At 43.8% G+C, this 11,145-nt stretch overlaps 1 protein-coding gene and 1 non-coding gene across 3 annotated transcripts; both read right to left on the bottom strand.

Moving 5' to 3' along the window:
• Positions 1-5,694: 5,694 nt before the first annotated feature.
• On the bottom strand, positions 5,695-10,515 carry RPLP2 (ribosomal protein lateral stalk subunit P2). Of its 2 annotated transcripts, none has more exons than XM_051620537.1 (5): positions 10,399-10,515; positions 9,733-9,856; positions 7,971-8,019; positions 6,206-6,304; positions 5,695-5,812 (listed from the first exon to the last, which is right to left on the bottom strand). In XM_051620537.1, the coding sequence occupies exons 2-5, from the start codon at positions 9,853-9,855 to the stop codon at positions 5,736-5,738; spliced, it is 348 nt and encodes a 115-aa protein (XP_051476497.1). In that variant the 5' UTR covers position 9,856; positions 10,399-10,515; the 3' UTR covers positions 5,695-5,735. The 2 variants fall into 2 exon arrangements, with proteins under 2 accessions (XP_051476497.1, XP_051476498.1); XM_051620538.1 differs by having other exon boundaries at positions 9,733-9,871; positions 10,399-10,505.
• On the bottom strand, positions 7,705-7,838 carry LOC127386121 (small nucleolar RNA SNORA52). The gene has a single exon (XR_007889813.1). It is a non-coding gene; the product is annotated as a small nucleolar RNA SNORA52 (small nucleolar RNA).
• Positions 10,516-11,145: the final 630 nt, after the last annotated feature.

Here is an 11,145-nt window from a genome sequence, read left to right on the forward strand (position 1 = left end):
CCCTGGGCGGGAAGCTCCCCGCCCCTCCTGCCAACCCTTCCTCTGGTGAACCCCAGCTCTCAGGCCGGGGAAGCTGGCCTCAGCGGGCGTTGTGGTTATTCTCCACCTGGTGAAAGGCTGCAGCAGTACCAGTGCCTTCCTTAGTATCAGAGGCTAAGCCAGTTCATTCGAGCAGAAGGGGGAAAGGAGAGAATTATGGCTCCTCACAGCACCCCAGCCTTTCCTGTGTACAGGGGCAGCTGCCTGTCTTCTCCCCACAAACATGATGTTTCTTGGAGGCCTCTGCTCCAAGTTCTTGGGGTTTCCTGCAAGTACAGTCCTTTGTTTTTCGGAAGATCGGCAAGAAACATGAGAGGAAAGAGAAAGCTTTCTTCTTTCATAAAAAGCTGAGGAGTCTGAGAGAGGCAGGGCTCAGCACAGCCACAGCACAAGAACAGAAAGAACAGTAACCACTCTCAACAGCTTTTTCTACCTCTAAATTCACCAACATACACACAGTTGCTTACCTTTGCTAACCTTCAGTTTTCTTGATCTGCCTCTAAGCTCACCAAAACACTTCAGTCAGAGCAACTGCAATTTTCAGCACTGCTTCTGCACAATCTCTTAGCATAGACAAGCCTGCAGAATATCAGTTTGCCATGGAGCAGCTCTGGATAAGAGGCCAGTGCACTTAGATCAAAATAGGTTTCAGAAGTTGGAAAGATCCCCTTGTCATAAACCAAAAATATAGTAATTCAAACCATTAGGTAAGTGTGATAGTCTACAGGGACATCAAAAGGCTCAGCATTGCAAGAGAAGCAGCTGCTCAACTCAAAGCAAGGAAGGAAGATCAGCAGAAAGGAGGTCTGGGGAGTACAAAACAGAAAGCATAAGTAGCTTTTTAATAGAACCAACATGGGGCAAAAGCACTTTCCAACAAAGTTAAAATGTATATATATACACTTCATCATGGCATAGATCTATTTGCATGAGTTTTCTCATAACCAGTCAGACTTTTCTCATTTGGAACACCATTATACTTGTCCTTAACAGCTCTCAGACTAAGCAAAGCTTGGTCTTCCTACACAAATTTCATCTGCTGTGTTAGTGGAAGGCATCCAGGTATCCTCTCATCTGTTCCTTCCACTCCAAGTGTTCTTTCAAAGGATACAAGGGAAGCTGGTACTGTCCCCATAGAGGCCATCCAGCTTGTAGGAACACCTCTCTACTGCCTCACAGTGAGCTGACTATAGCAACCAAACTCAGCAGGTAACCCCTGTATAAATCAAACATTTGAGCCCAAGTTAAGCCTCATACTCTTGCCTCTACAGAGTGCTTTTTCATTACATGTTTCATTACATGTTTGCACTTTCCTTCCATCAGACACACAGAAGTCCAGCCTTATCTTTCTTCCAGATCCTACCCTGGAGCTCACCACCTCACCCAGCTGCCACGAAGTGCCATTGCTACATATTAGTTCTATCCTGAGGTACTTAAAAAATTGACTTCACTTTTCTGAAGTCCTCTATTTATGCCCTATACCCACCCTTCTTTATCTTCTTCTCATAGCTCTACTTGCTTTTGTAATTTCCTCCTTTGCTTTTGGTTGTCATCCATCATCTCCTCTACCTGAAGAGGTAAGCATTGATGGCACCTGAGCCTTGACCCTCTTGAAGGGCCTTAACAGCAAGACAATCATAGTACTTTCACCCCGTATTTCTGGTGACACAGAAAGGTATTTCCATGTAGCCAAACCAAAAGAAAACATTGTGTCTTGTGTTTTCCAGAAGGATAGTACTACTGAAGAACTAGTCAATAGGCTATGACTTCACTGGAAACCTGTGGAAAAACTGAATACATAACTTTGTTTGCAGATACATCCCCAACACTTGTAACTACAATTATAGCTTTATTCTTGAGCCAACATTGCTTCCTCTTTTTTCAGCATTTCACAAACCTTAAGGTTCCTACTGTGTCTGGAATTTAGAAACAACGATGCTGTGACAATACTTGGGTTAGTTTTACTTGGTTTCTCAACAGCAATCTTATCCTGATTTGTTTACAACATGCTGCCTTGTCCCTCAAAGTTACCTATTTGAGAAGGTTAATGCTGCCCTGTTGAAAGAGATTAATGAAAAACAACATGTGAACAGTAATCTTCTGTGGAGTGCTGACTGGGTACTGGCACTAACAGGCTGACAAACAACTTTGTTTTTCTCAAAAATAAATTACCCCCCAAAACTAATCTTTTCCTCCTCAGTAAGAAGGTATTGCTCATAATCCTGCAATAAGGCAGGTCAGCAAGATTTACACGGCAGCTTTTCACATGTATCAAACTCCTATGAGAACACTGCAGGTTCACTCGTGCCCTTACATGTTGTGATGCCACTGAGACACCTTCTCATATGCAAACTTTGTTGCATGTTTTCTACTTTAATGAATGGTGAGCACTTAGTACATAATAATATGCAAACAAAAAAGTGCTTTTTTCTTTTTTTTCCTAGTAAAACCTTGGTTGTTGGTGGCCAATGGAAATTAGTTTTTAAAGGAATTTGAGAGGCAGTCTGTTATACTATTGTCTTCAGCATGTTACTTTAGTATTGTTGCCTGTAGTCAGCAAGACTGGGGCACTGGTCACGAAGCCCAATCCGAGTGCTGTTAAAGTCACTGGAAGGCCTTACTTTGGTGCCTTTTCCTTACCTGTGATGTTTGCATGTATCAGACAATACTATGCCAAACACTTGGGACTTGCTTCATAGGAGCATCTTCTGAGGCAATGAAGCAGTCTCCTTGTCCTGCTCTTGTGGGACTGAATTTTCCTTCCAGGAAAGCTATGACAGGTATCTCTGCTCTACTTAAGTCAAAACTACTGAGTTCTGTAGATAGCAGCTTGCAAAATTGGGCCTTAGTCGTAACAGTGAAACTGGTTGTTTTGACAGTGCCCCCAGGGAGCCATTGCTTATTACTTTCCAGTAGTGACCAGGATGTTCTCCCTGCTTTCCAAGTAGTGAAGATGTTGTGTTACTCTCTCTGCCCCATGGTCTTCGTAAGGAATAATTTTCAGTCAGAGCTGATTTGACGTAGCACAGAATTTGTGTCGCTGTGAGGAAAGCTCTCATGCTTCAACATCAGGTCTATGACTAAATCACTCTCCCCTACCATCAATTAATTTAGTAATGATCAGTCACCAGTGTAATCTCCAAGCATAAGGCTTTCCTTTCCCTTCAATGCCTTTGAGCCCTGTATGAAGAAATTAGGAAAAATCTGTTTAGCTAACATTGATTCAGCGTGGGGACTGACTAGGACACCTGTGTTTGCAGGCACTAGTTTTCTCTGAGCACCACGGAATACAATGTATTCACTCCACCACTACCCTTGCCTTTGGAAATCATTGCTAAGTCTGAAAAGGCAACAGTGACACTCCAAAATTCAGAAGTGTCCACAAAGATGGAGAAAGGATCTCCTCTCCTTCATAGCTGAAGCTCATTGAGATCAGCAAAACAGTAGTGAACTCCATCCAGGGCACCAAACAAGTCTGCAGTAGACTTTCAGGCACATCACTGCTCATGTACAAAGCCATCAGGTGACAACTGTTTCATAAATGGATATGGGGGAGAAAAGCTTAAAATGCTTTGATTTTGCATGTGGAAGGAATGTTCACCATGCAGAGGTTTTAGCAAGTTCTGTAAAATGTGTGTGAAATCTTCTAGTAGACCTGTCCCCTGACCTTCACCAGGAATATCTACAGGGCGGTTTTTGTGAAATACCCTGGCTTCCTGTGGCAGTGTAACAAATGCTTAATTTTCAATGCTTTCTCCAACAGCTGACCCAAAAGTAGTTTCTTCTCTACTGTTGAAAAATGAGCTTTTTGAAAAAATGAATCTGCTTCGAGAAAGAAAAGTCTTTCTCAAAGCAGATTCAGCAACTGTGAGTTTCCATCAAAATGATAAACTTTCAGGAAGGAATTTAAAGGTGGTAAGAGGACACCCAGCACAGGATCAGGTCCATAACTCGAGGTTTAATGGGTCAGAGGGAGAAGATAGAGAAAAATAGAAGAGAAAAAGACCTTTGCCTAGACATAGCTGTAGTCATACCATCCTAGCAGCCAGCAGCTGGCACCACAGATTTCAGTCTCATCCCACAGCCCTATGCACAGCAAAACTCATGGAACAGCTCAGTGGCACTGAAACAAACTCCTTTGTGCATGGGACAAAAGCCCTCCTGAGTAGTGCAACAGGGCAGTTCCTTCCTGTGAAAACATCAGCTTGGCTCTTGCAGTGGCTAAGCAAGGCAATATTGCAGGGTGTGTGGGGGTTACCTGTTACAAAAAACACAAAGAACCACTTTTTCAGTGACCTGAAATGGAGAAACCAGCAAGGAAAGTTTACCTACCAAACCACAGCCATTACAAGTCTGACATCGGACTAGAGCCAAGACAATTTTTGTTACTATCACAAATATCACTTGAGAGGCAAAGTAGATGAGAGGTACTGGCACTGTCATCTCCTGTTACTCTTTGTTACAGCTAGCACAGAAGGGAAGCAAGGATTAGTTGCTTAAATCCTACCCATTTTGAGGCCCGAGGATCTAACTTTCTACTGCTCTCTCCCTTGGTTACTGTGAAGTAACGGGTACTTTCTCTCAGTACACCACAGGGAGACAAAACTGTTTTTCCTACTTGGATTTCACCCATCTCTCCTCTCAGTACTTGCCATGCTTTGTCCAATGACTCATAACCAACATAGCTGTATCCCCACCAAAACAATTACGTTAGAAAAGCTTCATAGCATAGACTGCTCCAGAACACCTTTTTGACACTACCTGTGGAGACTTGGCATAGAAATATTATCTCATGTGCTGTAAGTATTCTACCTACTTACAGTGACAGCCAATGACAGCTGTAGAAGTCAGGGCAAATTGCCTGCCAGAAGCATCTCCTAGAAAGCGAAATTTGCAGTCCTCCCAAGCTGATGAGTTCTTCTGGGCACACCAGAGTGATTAGTTTCAGTTCTCAAAAAATGCTGTTTTCCTCATAGTTTTTGTTTAGATCAAGGCTATTCATGTCCTGTGTGCCAATAGCTCTACAACCCGAGTAACAACCACTCAGTATGAAGAGCAGCTCTGCAGTGTTCTTTGTCCCATGAAGAACACGATGAAGTTTTTGTTTTTTTTTTGTTACAGACTGTATGTTAAGCATATGGATGTAACGTGAAATCCAAGCATAGTCAAGCATTGCTGTTGTTCCTAGATCTTGTACAACTGACTCAGCAACGACATTGGTGCTTTTAGGTATTTATGAAAACTAATTACTGTAACTAGCCCTGAAATTATGTTTCTGGACTAACTCAGACCTCCTGTCCATTCTGTTTCACATGTTCTGGACTTGATTAAACAGATCCTGATAAAGTGTCCTTTTACTGCTAAATAGATGGGACTCTCCTGAGAAACCAGAAGAGAAAAATATTATGGAGAAGGTGAACTTAAGTCAACATCAGGTAGATTCAACTTCCACATACTGTTTTAGAAATAGGAGTGTCAAAACAAGCATTCAAGTTCACAGAAGCTCAGCCATTTCTTAAGTACCATGTGCCAAGACTTGTCATAAAATTCACATACCTGTTTCAGACAGAGACAAAAAGCTTTATGAGTGCTATTTTAAGAACATCTGTCTGAATCTAATAGCATTTGTATGTATACAATAAACTCAAAAAACAATTTAAAACAAAGAATTTTAATAATTTCTCTAAACCAAACAATTAATCAAACAGGCCAAATCCCATGTCATCATCAGATTCTTCAGATTCCTCTTTCTTCTCTTCTTTCTTCTCCTCAGCTGGAAGAAAAAAAAATACCAAGCCTTTGGTCAGTATTTACATGTTTCGCACCACGGATCTTCAAGATACATGTTTTAGTGTTTTCAGCTTCCATGGCTCATCTCATTCCCTTTCAATAGCAAATACAAACACCAAAGGGACACTGACACTGCTATTGAAGGGATGTGCTTTACACAGTGAAGCCTGTTCGATAATCAGTTGTAAGCCAGACCAATCCGAAGCTGGATAAAGAACAAATGCTTCTGACTGCCCAAAGGAAAAGTAACTATTCAGTTTACTCTTCAATCACATAGTAAACTGTGGAAAAGCTTTGAAATTTAGTCTCAATTGTTAAGATTTTAACAGAGCAAAGCAGAGATGTCCTGTAACAATGCCTCTCTACCCATACTCACCGGCAGCAGGGGCAGCAGCTGCAGCAGGAGCAGCAGAGCCCCCTCCAGCAGAGACTGTCACAGCTCCCCCAGCTGGCATGCTGGCAAGTTTTCCATTACCTAAGTAGGACAGAAGAGAAAGTATTTAAACACCAAGCACAGAGGTACAGTGAAAAGGAAGAGAAATTAAGAGTGCAGAAAAAAAGACACTATGTCTCAAGGGCTGAACCGAAAACTATTAGCTGCAAGAAAGAGGCTGCACCCATTATAAGAAAGTATAAACTATTCTGTGAAAAAAATCTCAAGAGTTTAAGATTCACAAAGGCTTACCCAGAGAGCACTGACAGGACACATTATTGGCAAGTTTTCTTCTGTACATAGTTTACTATTTTTTTTCTGAAACATAGTATATATAAAAATAGTGGCAAGCACATCCAATTTTATACATACAGAAAAACTGCATGTTTTCTGCATACAGCACAATAGCCCAGAAACTGATAATCTCAATATACCTCAAAAATAACATATAGACAGCACTAATCTCCCTCTTTTTTTTTTTTTTTTTTTTTTTTACAGTATAGAGAACTGTGAGGGTATGACTGGATCACACTTACAGGACAGAAGGGGGTGGGGGAGGATGTATTTATGCCAAAGAGTACAGTATTTAAAACAAATTCTCCAGCAGCCTGTGAACCCTACTGCATCTCCTTTGAGATTAGCAAACTGTCTGCTGATTTATGCTTCTTTGGAAAGCTACACAGTTCTCTGGCATCTGCCTTTCACATACCAAGGCTCCCTTGGCATTCAGAGGTCACGTACACAGTATGCTTGCCTGTATTCCAATTTCTGGGAATCAGTTTCTAAATAATTCCGTGTTACATCAAGCTCTAATAAGCTAGCCAAGTAAACAAACATGTTTCATATGCATGTCAGTATATTCCAGAAAACAATTTATTTGAAGTATTACAGAAAGAGATACTTTAAGTGTGTTGTAAGCACAAGCACAAGGTCTCCCTTAGGTCTTCAGACCACACATAGAAATGTCCAGTTCCTGCTTGTAACAGCAAGGCCAAGTAAAAGTGCTGGCAACCTTTGAGCAAATATATGCCTAAATGTTCTCTTGCACCTACACACTTGCAAAAATTATATAAACTAATTAATCAGAAACCTTCGCACTACCTCAGCTCTGCTTTATTTCAGGCCTATGACCCAGTCAATTAATGTTAAAAGTTCCAACTTTGGTAAGAGCCAGCAGCTCCACCAGCACAAGCTTCTACAGAAGTCAGCACTCAAGAGTCCCATCTTAGAGAAAAGGAACTGCCAAACTTGGGGACGTCCGGAAGAGATGTGTACTGCAAAATCTTGTATTATTGCAGAGGATATAACTATACTGTGAACTAACACTTACTTACATTTAACAGTCTGTTCTTCCTGTTATACAGTGCATACAAGTGGGTAAACACAAAGAAAAAAAAAATCTCGCAGAGAACATGAAGGACAGCTAGTTATTTCTCTGATCAAGATGTCCAGAAAACTATTATCATGAGCAGACTACCAGTAAGCTCATCTATGCTTAAGTTTTCCAGTTTAATGTAGTCCACAAGCGAAACCCAGCAGGTACTGCCACCAACTTGCAGGGAATTAGAATGGACCTGGATGTCAAGTCATTTCAGCAGGGATCCATCACAGAAGTTCTCAGGGAGCTGGCAGCAATTCTGTGCTCTCAAGTCTAAGTTATCAGAGTAGTAGAGGCAATTAACTGTGACACTCAAGAAACTGTGCTTACCCTGTGCAATGACATCCTCGATGTTTTTTCCATTCAGTTCACTAATAACCTATGTGAATTAAGTTTAGAATGTTAATAGTTTTGAAACAGCATGAGTATAAGCTACATTTAAACAAGTACTGATGAATCATCATGTGCGATACCTCCATTCAGCTGCTTATAGTCCTAACATTCCGTATTTCTCAATGGAAGGAACAGGATATTAAAATGAAAACTTCAGCTAAATCTTTTAATACTTTTCTCTGAAAGCTTTTTCAGAAAATCTGATACAATACATTCATAATGAATACAAGGACCTTGCAGAAAGGATACACAGATGTTGCAGAACTAGGAAACTCTACTAACAGTATGTTAGTCACTGAAGGACTGTTAACATACCTTGCTTAGTACCCACTGGGATGCTCAGAAGCACGGGGGCCTAGACCAAAACCTCTTCCTAGCTTTACCAAATGTTACAGTCAAGCTGGCTTTTGCATGCTTGCACTGAACCAGAGTCACAACTTCAGTTTTACTACCATTTTTGTGTAGCCAGGGACAAAGAAAGCAAAACAGAAGCACAAAAATTGCTAAAGGAAGCAAGCTCTTGAGAAAGGAGAATAATACAGACCTTACTCATGAGTCCTTGCTACCAGCAGTCAGAGCTGGACAATGCAATGTCACCAAAACCAAGGGATTTTAACCAAAACCTTTTAAAGAGGCACTTCCTACTTACAGCATGCGATCTGTAAAATGCTGTGCCTGTGTGCTTGCTTCTCTGGAAGGAAGGTGTCTTAGAGAATTCACTAGATTTATATTGGCATGATACAGCCAATGCAAACAGAAAAGGTTTAATTAATCATAACCAAAACAAATTCCAGAGAAGCTTTCTGGATATTGGAGGATCAGAGAAAACTTATTTATGAAGGTATTAAACAAACCAAAGCCAAAAGACCTGGTGTTTAAAGAGGAGTACCATGATTTCAAACCAACATCCCATACCATAATAAGGATGCTGTTGGCTCAGTCAGCTTAACATTTGGTTGGGCCTATGGCAAAACACTGTCTCCAGCTGGGAAAGTAACTTTTTTCCTGCATCACTCTGAAAACAGGCCATAAATAAAAACACTGGGAAGGTGGTAAGACCATTTATGTTTTGAGTTTTTTTGTTTCCATGGCCATTTATTTTGAAGTCCACAAGGCTAATAATTCTAAGATACTCTGTTCTTAAATAGCCCTGTTTTTTAACACAATATCAACAATGATTTCAGAAGTCTCCCTATGCATCACTACTGAATACCAGTACTGTCCATGTTGTGATTTGTTTACATTTCTTGATGAACAAATGCTTCTTTGCAGTAGAACAATTATTTTATTACAGAGTATCAGTGTTTGCTTTGAGCCAATACAGACCAAAACCAAAACTAAACATTAAGTGCAAATTATAGGTTATGTCAGAATAGAGCTTCTTTTCAATACATACTTATCTGTAGCTACCATCCCATTGAAATTTACTAGATTGAACAGTAAGGAGTCAACAACTGACAAGACAGGAGGAGGACAGGTGTAAAGTAAGAAAGCCAGAGATCAGAAAAATAGTTGTAAAAATATCTCCAGATGCTTATCCAGTGTATTAGTAATCACACATGTAATAATCAGCAAAGGTCTGAGCAAAATAAGCCTAGATCAATGCACTGCAACTAGAGAAACACTGAAGCCCAGGAAACAGCTCTAATGTCTGATGCTGACTGGGACAGGCCCAGCTGGAATTAAGAGGCAATGCCACCTTGTTCATTCGTTCATCATCTGTCTCAATCCCGACGCTGTCGAGGATCTTTTTCAAGTCCTTTGATGTAGGAGACTCGTTGCCACCGAGGACTGCTAGAAGGTAAGCTGCGACGTAACGCATCCTGGAAAACAAGAAACTGCCTCTTCAGTGTTAACGATGTAGCTACGTGTCCGGAGGAAGCTTATCACCTCGCTGGAGGAAGCAAACCTCACCCTCCCAGCTATAATCGTTTTGCTGTACTTTTAAATGGAAACCCACAACACGCGAAGCCGCGTACCGATCTCCTGCCAGCCCGGGGTCCAGAGCTCCCGTTAAGCCCCGCAAGGCCCCGGCGGCTCCTGCCCCGCGCCGGCCTCCGCGGCGCCTAAGGCGCAAGACGCCGGCCCGGCCTACCTCTGCCAGCACCACACGTCTCTCCCCAAAACAGGCGGTACCGCGGCCTTCCAAACACTCCTCGTGTCCCGGACGGCGTCCCCGCCCAGTCCGCCCAGCGTTCGCCTGGGCCTTTCCCGTCCCTCCACCGGCGCAGGCCGCGAGAGCACATGGCGGCCACTCGCCCCACCCTCTGACCCAAAGCGGTCTCGGCCAAGCCCCCGTGGCGGTAGCGGGCGCGCCGGTAGCGCCCGTTCCTGCAGGGAAGGGGAGAAAAGGACGCACGCTTACTTGGAAAGAGGCGGCGGTGCGGGAGAGGCCCGGGAGGTGCGTTCGCTCCGGCGGCGCGACAGCGAAAAGGAAGGGGCGGCCCAACGGCAACGCCTTCCTCTCGCCACCCCTCAGTAACGCGCGCTGCCATTGGGCAGGCTGGCGGGGCGGACAGGCCAATGGGAGGCGCTGCTGCTGCCCCCCTCACGGCTGCCGAGGGGCCTGCGCGGCGGCGCCGGGTGCTGCGTCCGCGCCCGCCGCGGGGCCGGGGCCGCCTCCCCGGTTCTTGGTGGTGGTTTTGCCGCAAACGGCGGCACGCGCGGGGTCTGGGCCACGCCACTCGCCCCGCCCGAGGCAGCGTGGCCTCACGGGAAGTGCAAGCACTTCCACCCGGGAAGCACTGAGGAGAAGCCCTCCGCAGGGGGAGGGCGGCCTCCTGCTCCGGGAGGGCGGGTAGTTAGAACCCAGCAGCAAGGTCTTACCGTGGCGTCGCGGAAGTCACCGCCCGCGCTCGCTTGGCCAGGCTTCTTTCTGTATTAAGAAAATGAATAGAAGTGAAAAGCTAACGTTGTACAGAAATGCACAAGACCCAAGTAAACCAGGACCAGTGCGGCAGCGGGACTGTGAGGGGGCTTTGGCTATCCTTCCCTGGCTGCCCTGAAGGCTCCCCATAAACCCCTGGTGCCAGTGAGAGCACCCTCCGTGACTGGTGCCACCAGAAAACAACCTGGCTCCCTGGTTTATAGCTGCAGAAGTGCTTCAGAGAAG

The sequence above is a fragment of the Apus apus genome, chromosome 5 (assembly GCF_020740795.1).
Source record: "Apus apus isolate bApuApu2 chromosome 5, bApuApu2.pri.cur, whole genome shotgun sequence".
NCBI classification, from domain to species: domain Eukaryota; kingdom Metazoa; phylum Chordata; class Aves; order Apodiformes; family Apodidae; genus Apus; species Apus apus.

Bases quoted from the DNA above. Each gene is read 5' to 3' on its own strand.
- RPLP2 (XM_051620537.1), bottom strand. From the start codon at position 9,855: ATGCGTTACGTCGCAGCTTACCTTCTAGCAGTCCTCGGTGGCAACGAG. The intron at 6,305-7,970 runs GTAAGCACAGTT...TGTCCTACTTAG, and splicing joins CGAGGATGTCATTGCACAGG to GTAATGGAAAACTTGCCAGC. The intron at 5,813-6,205 runs GTGAGTATGGGT...TTTTTCTTCCAG, and splicing joins AGCTGCTGCCCCTGCTGCCG to CTGAGGAGAAGAAAGAAGAG.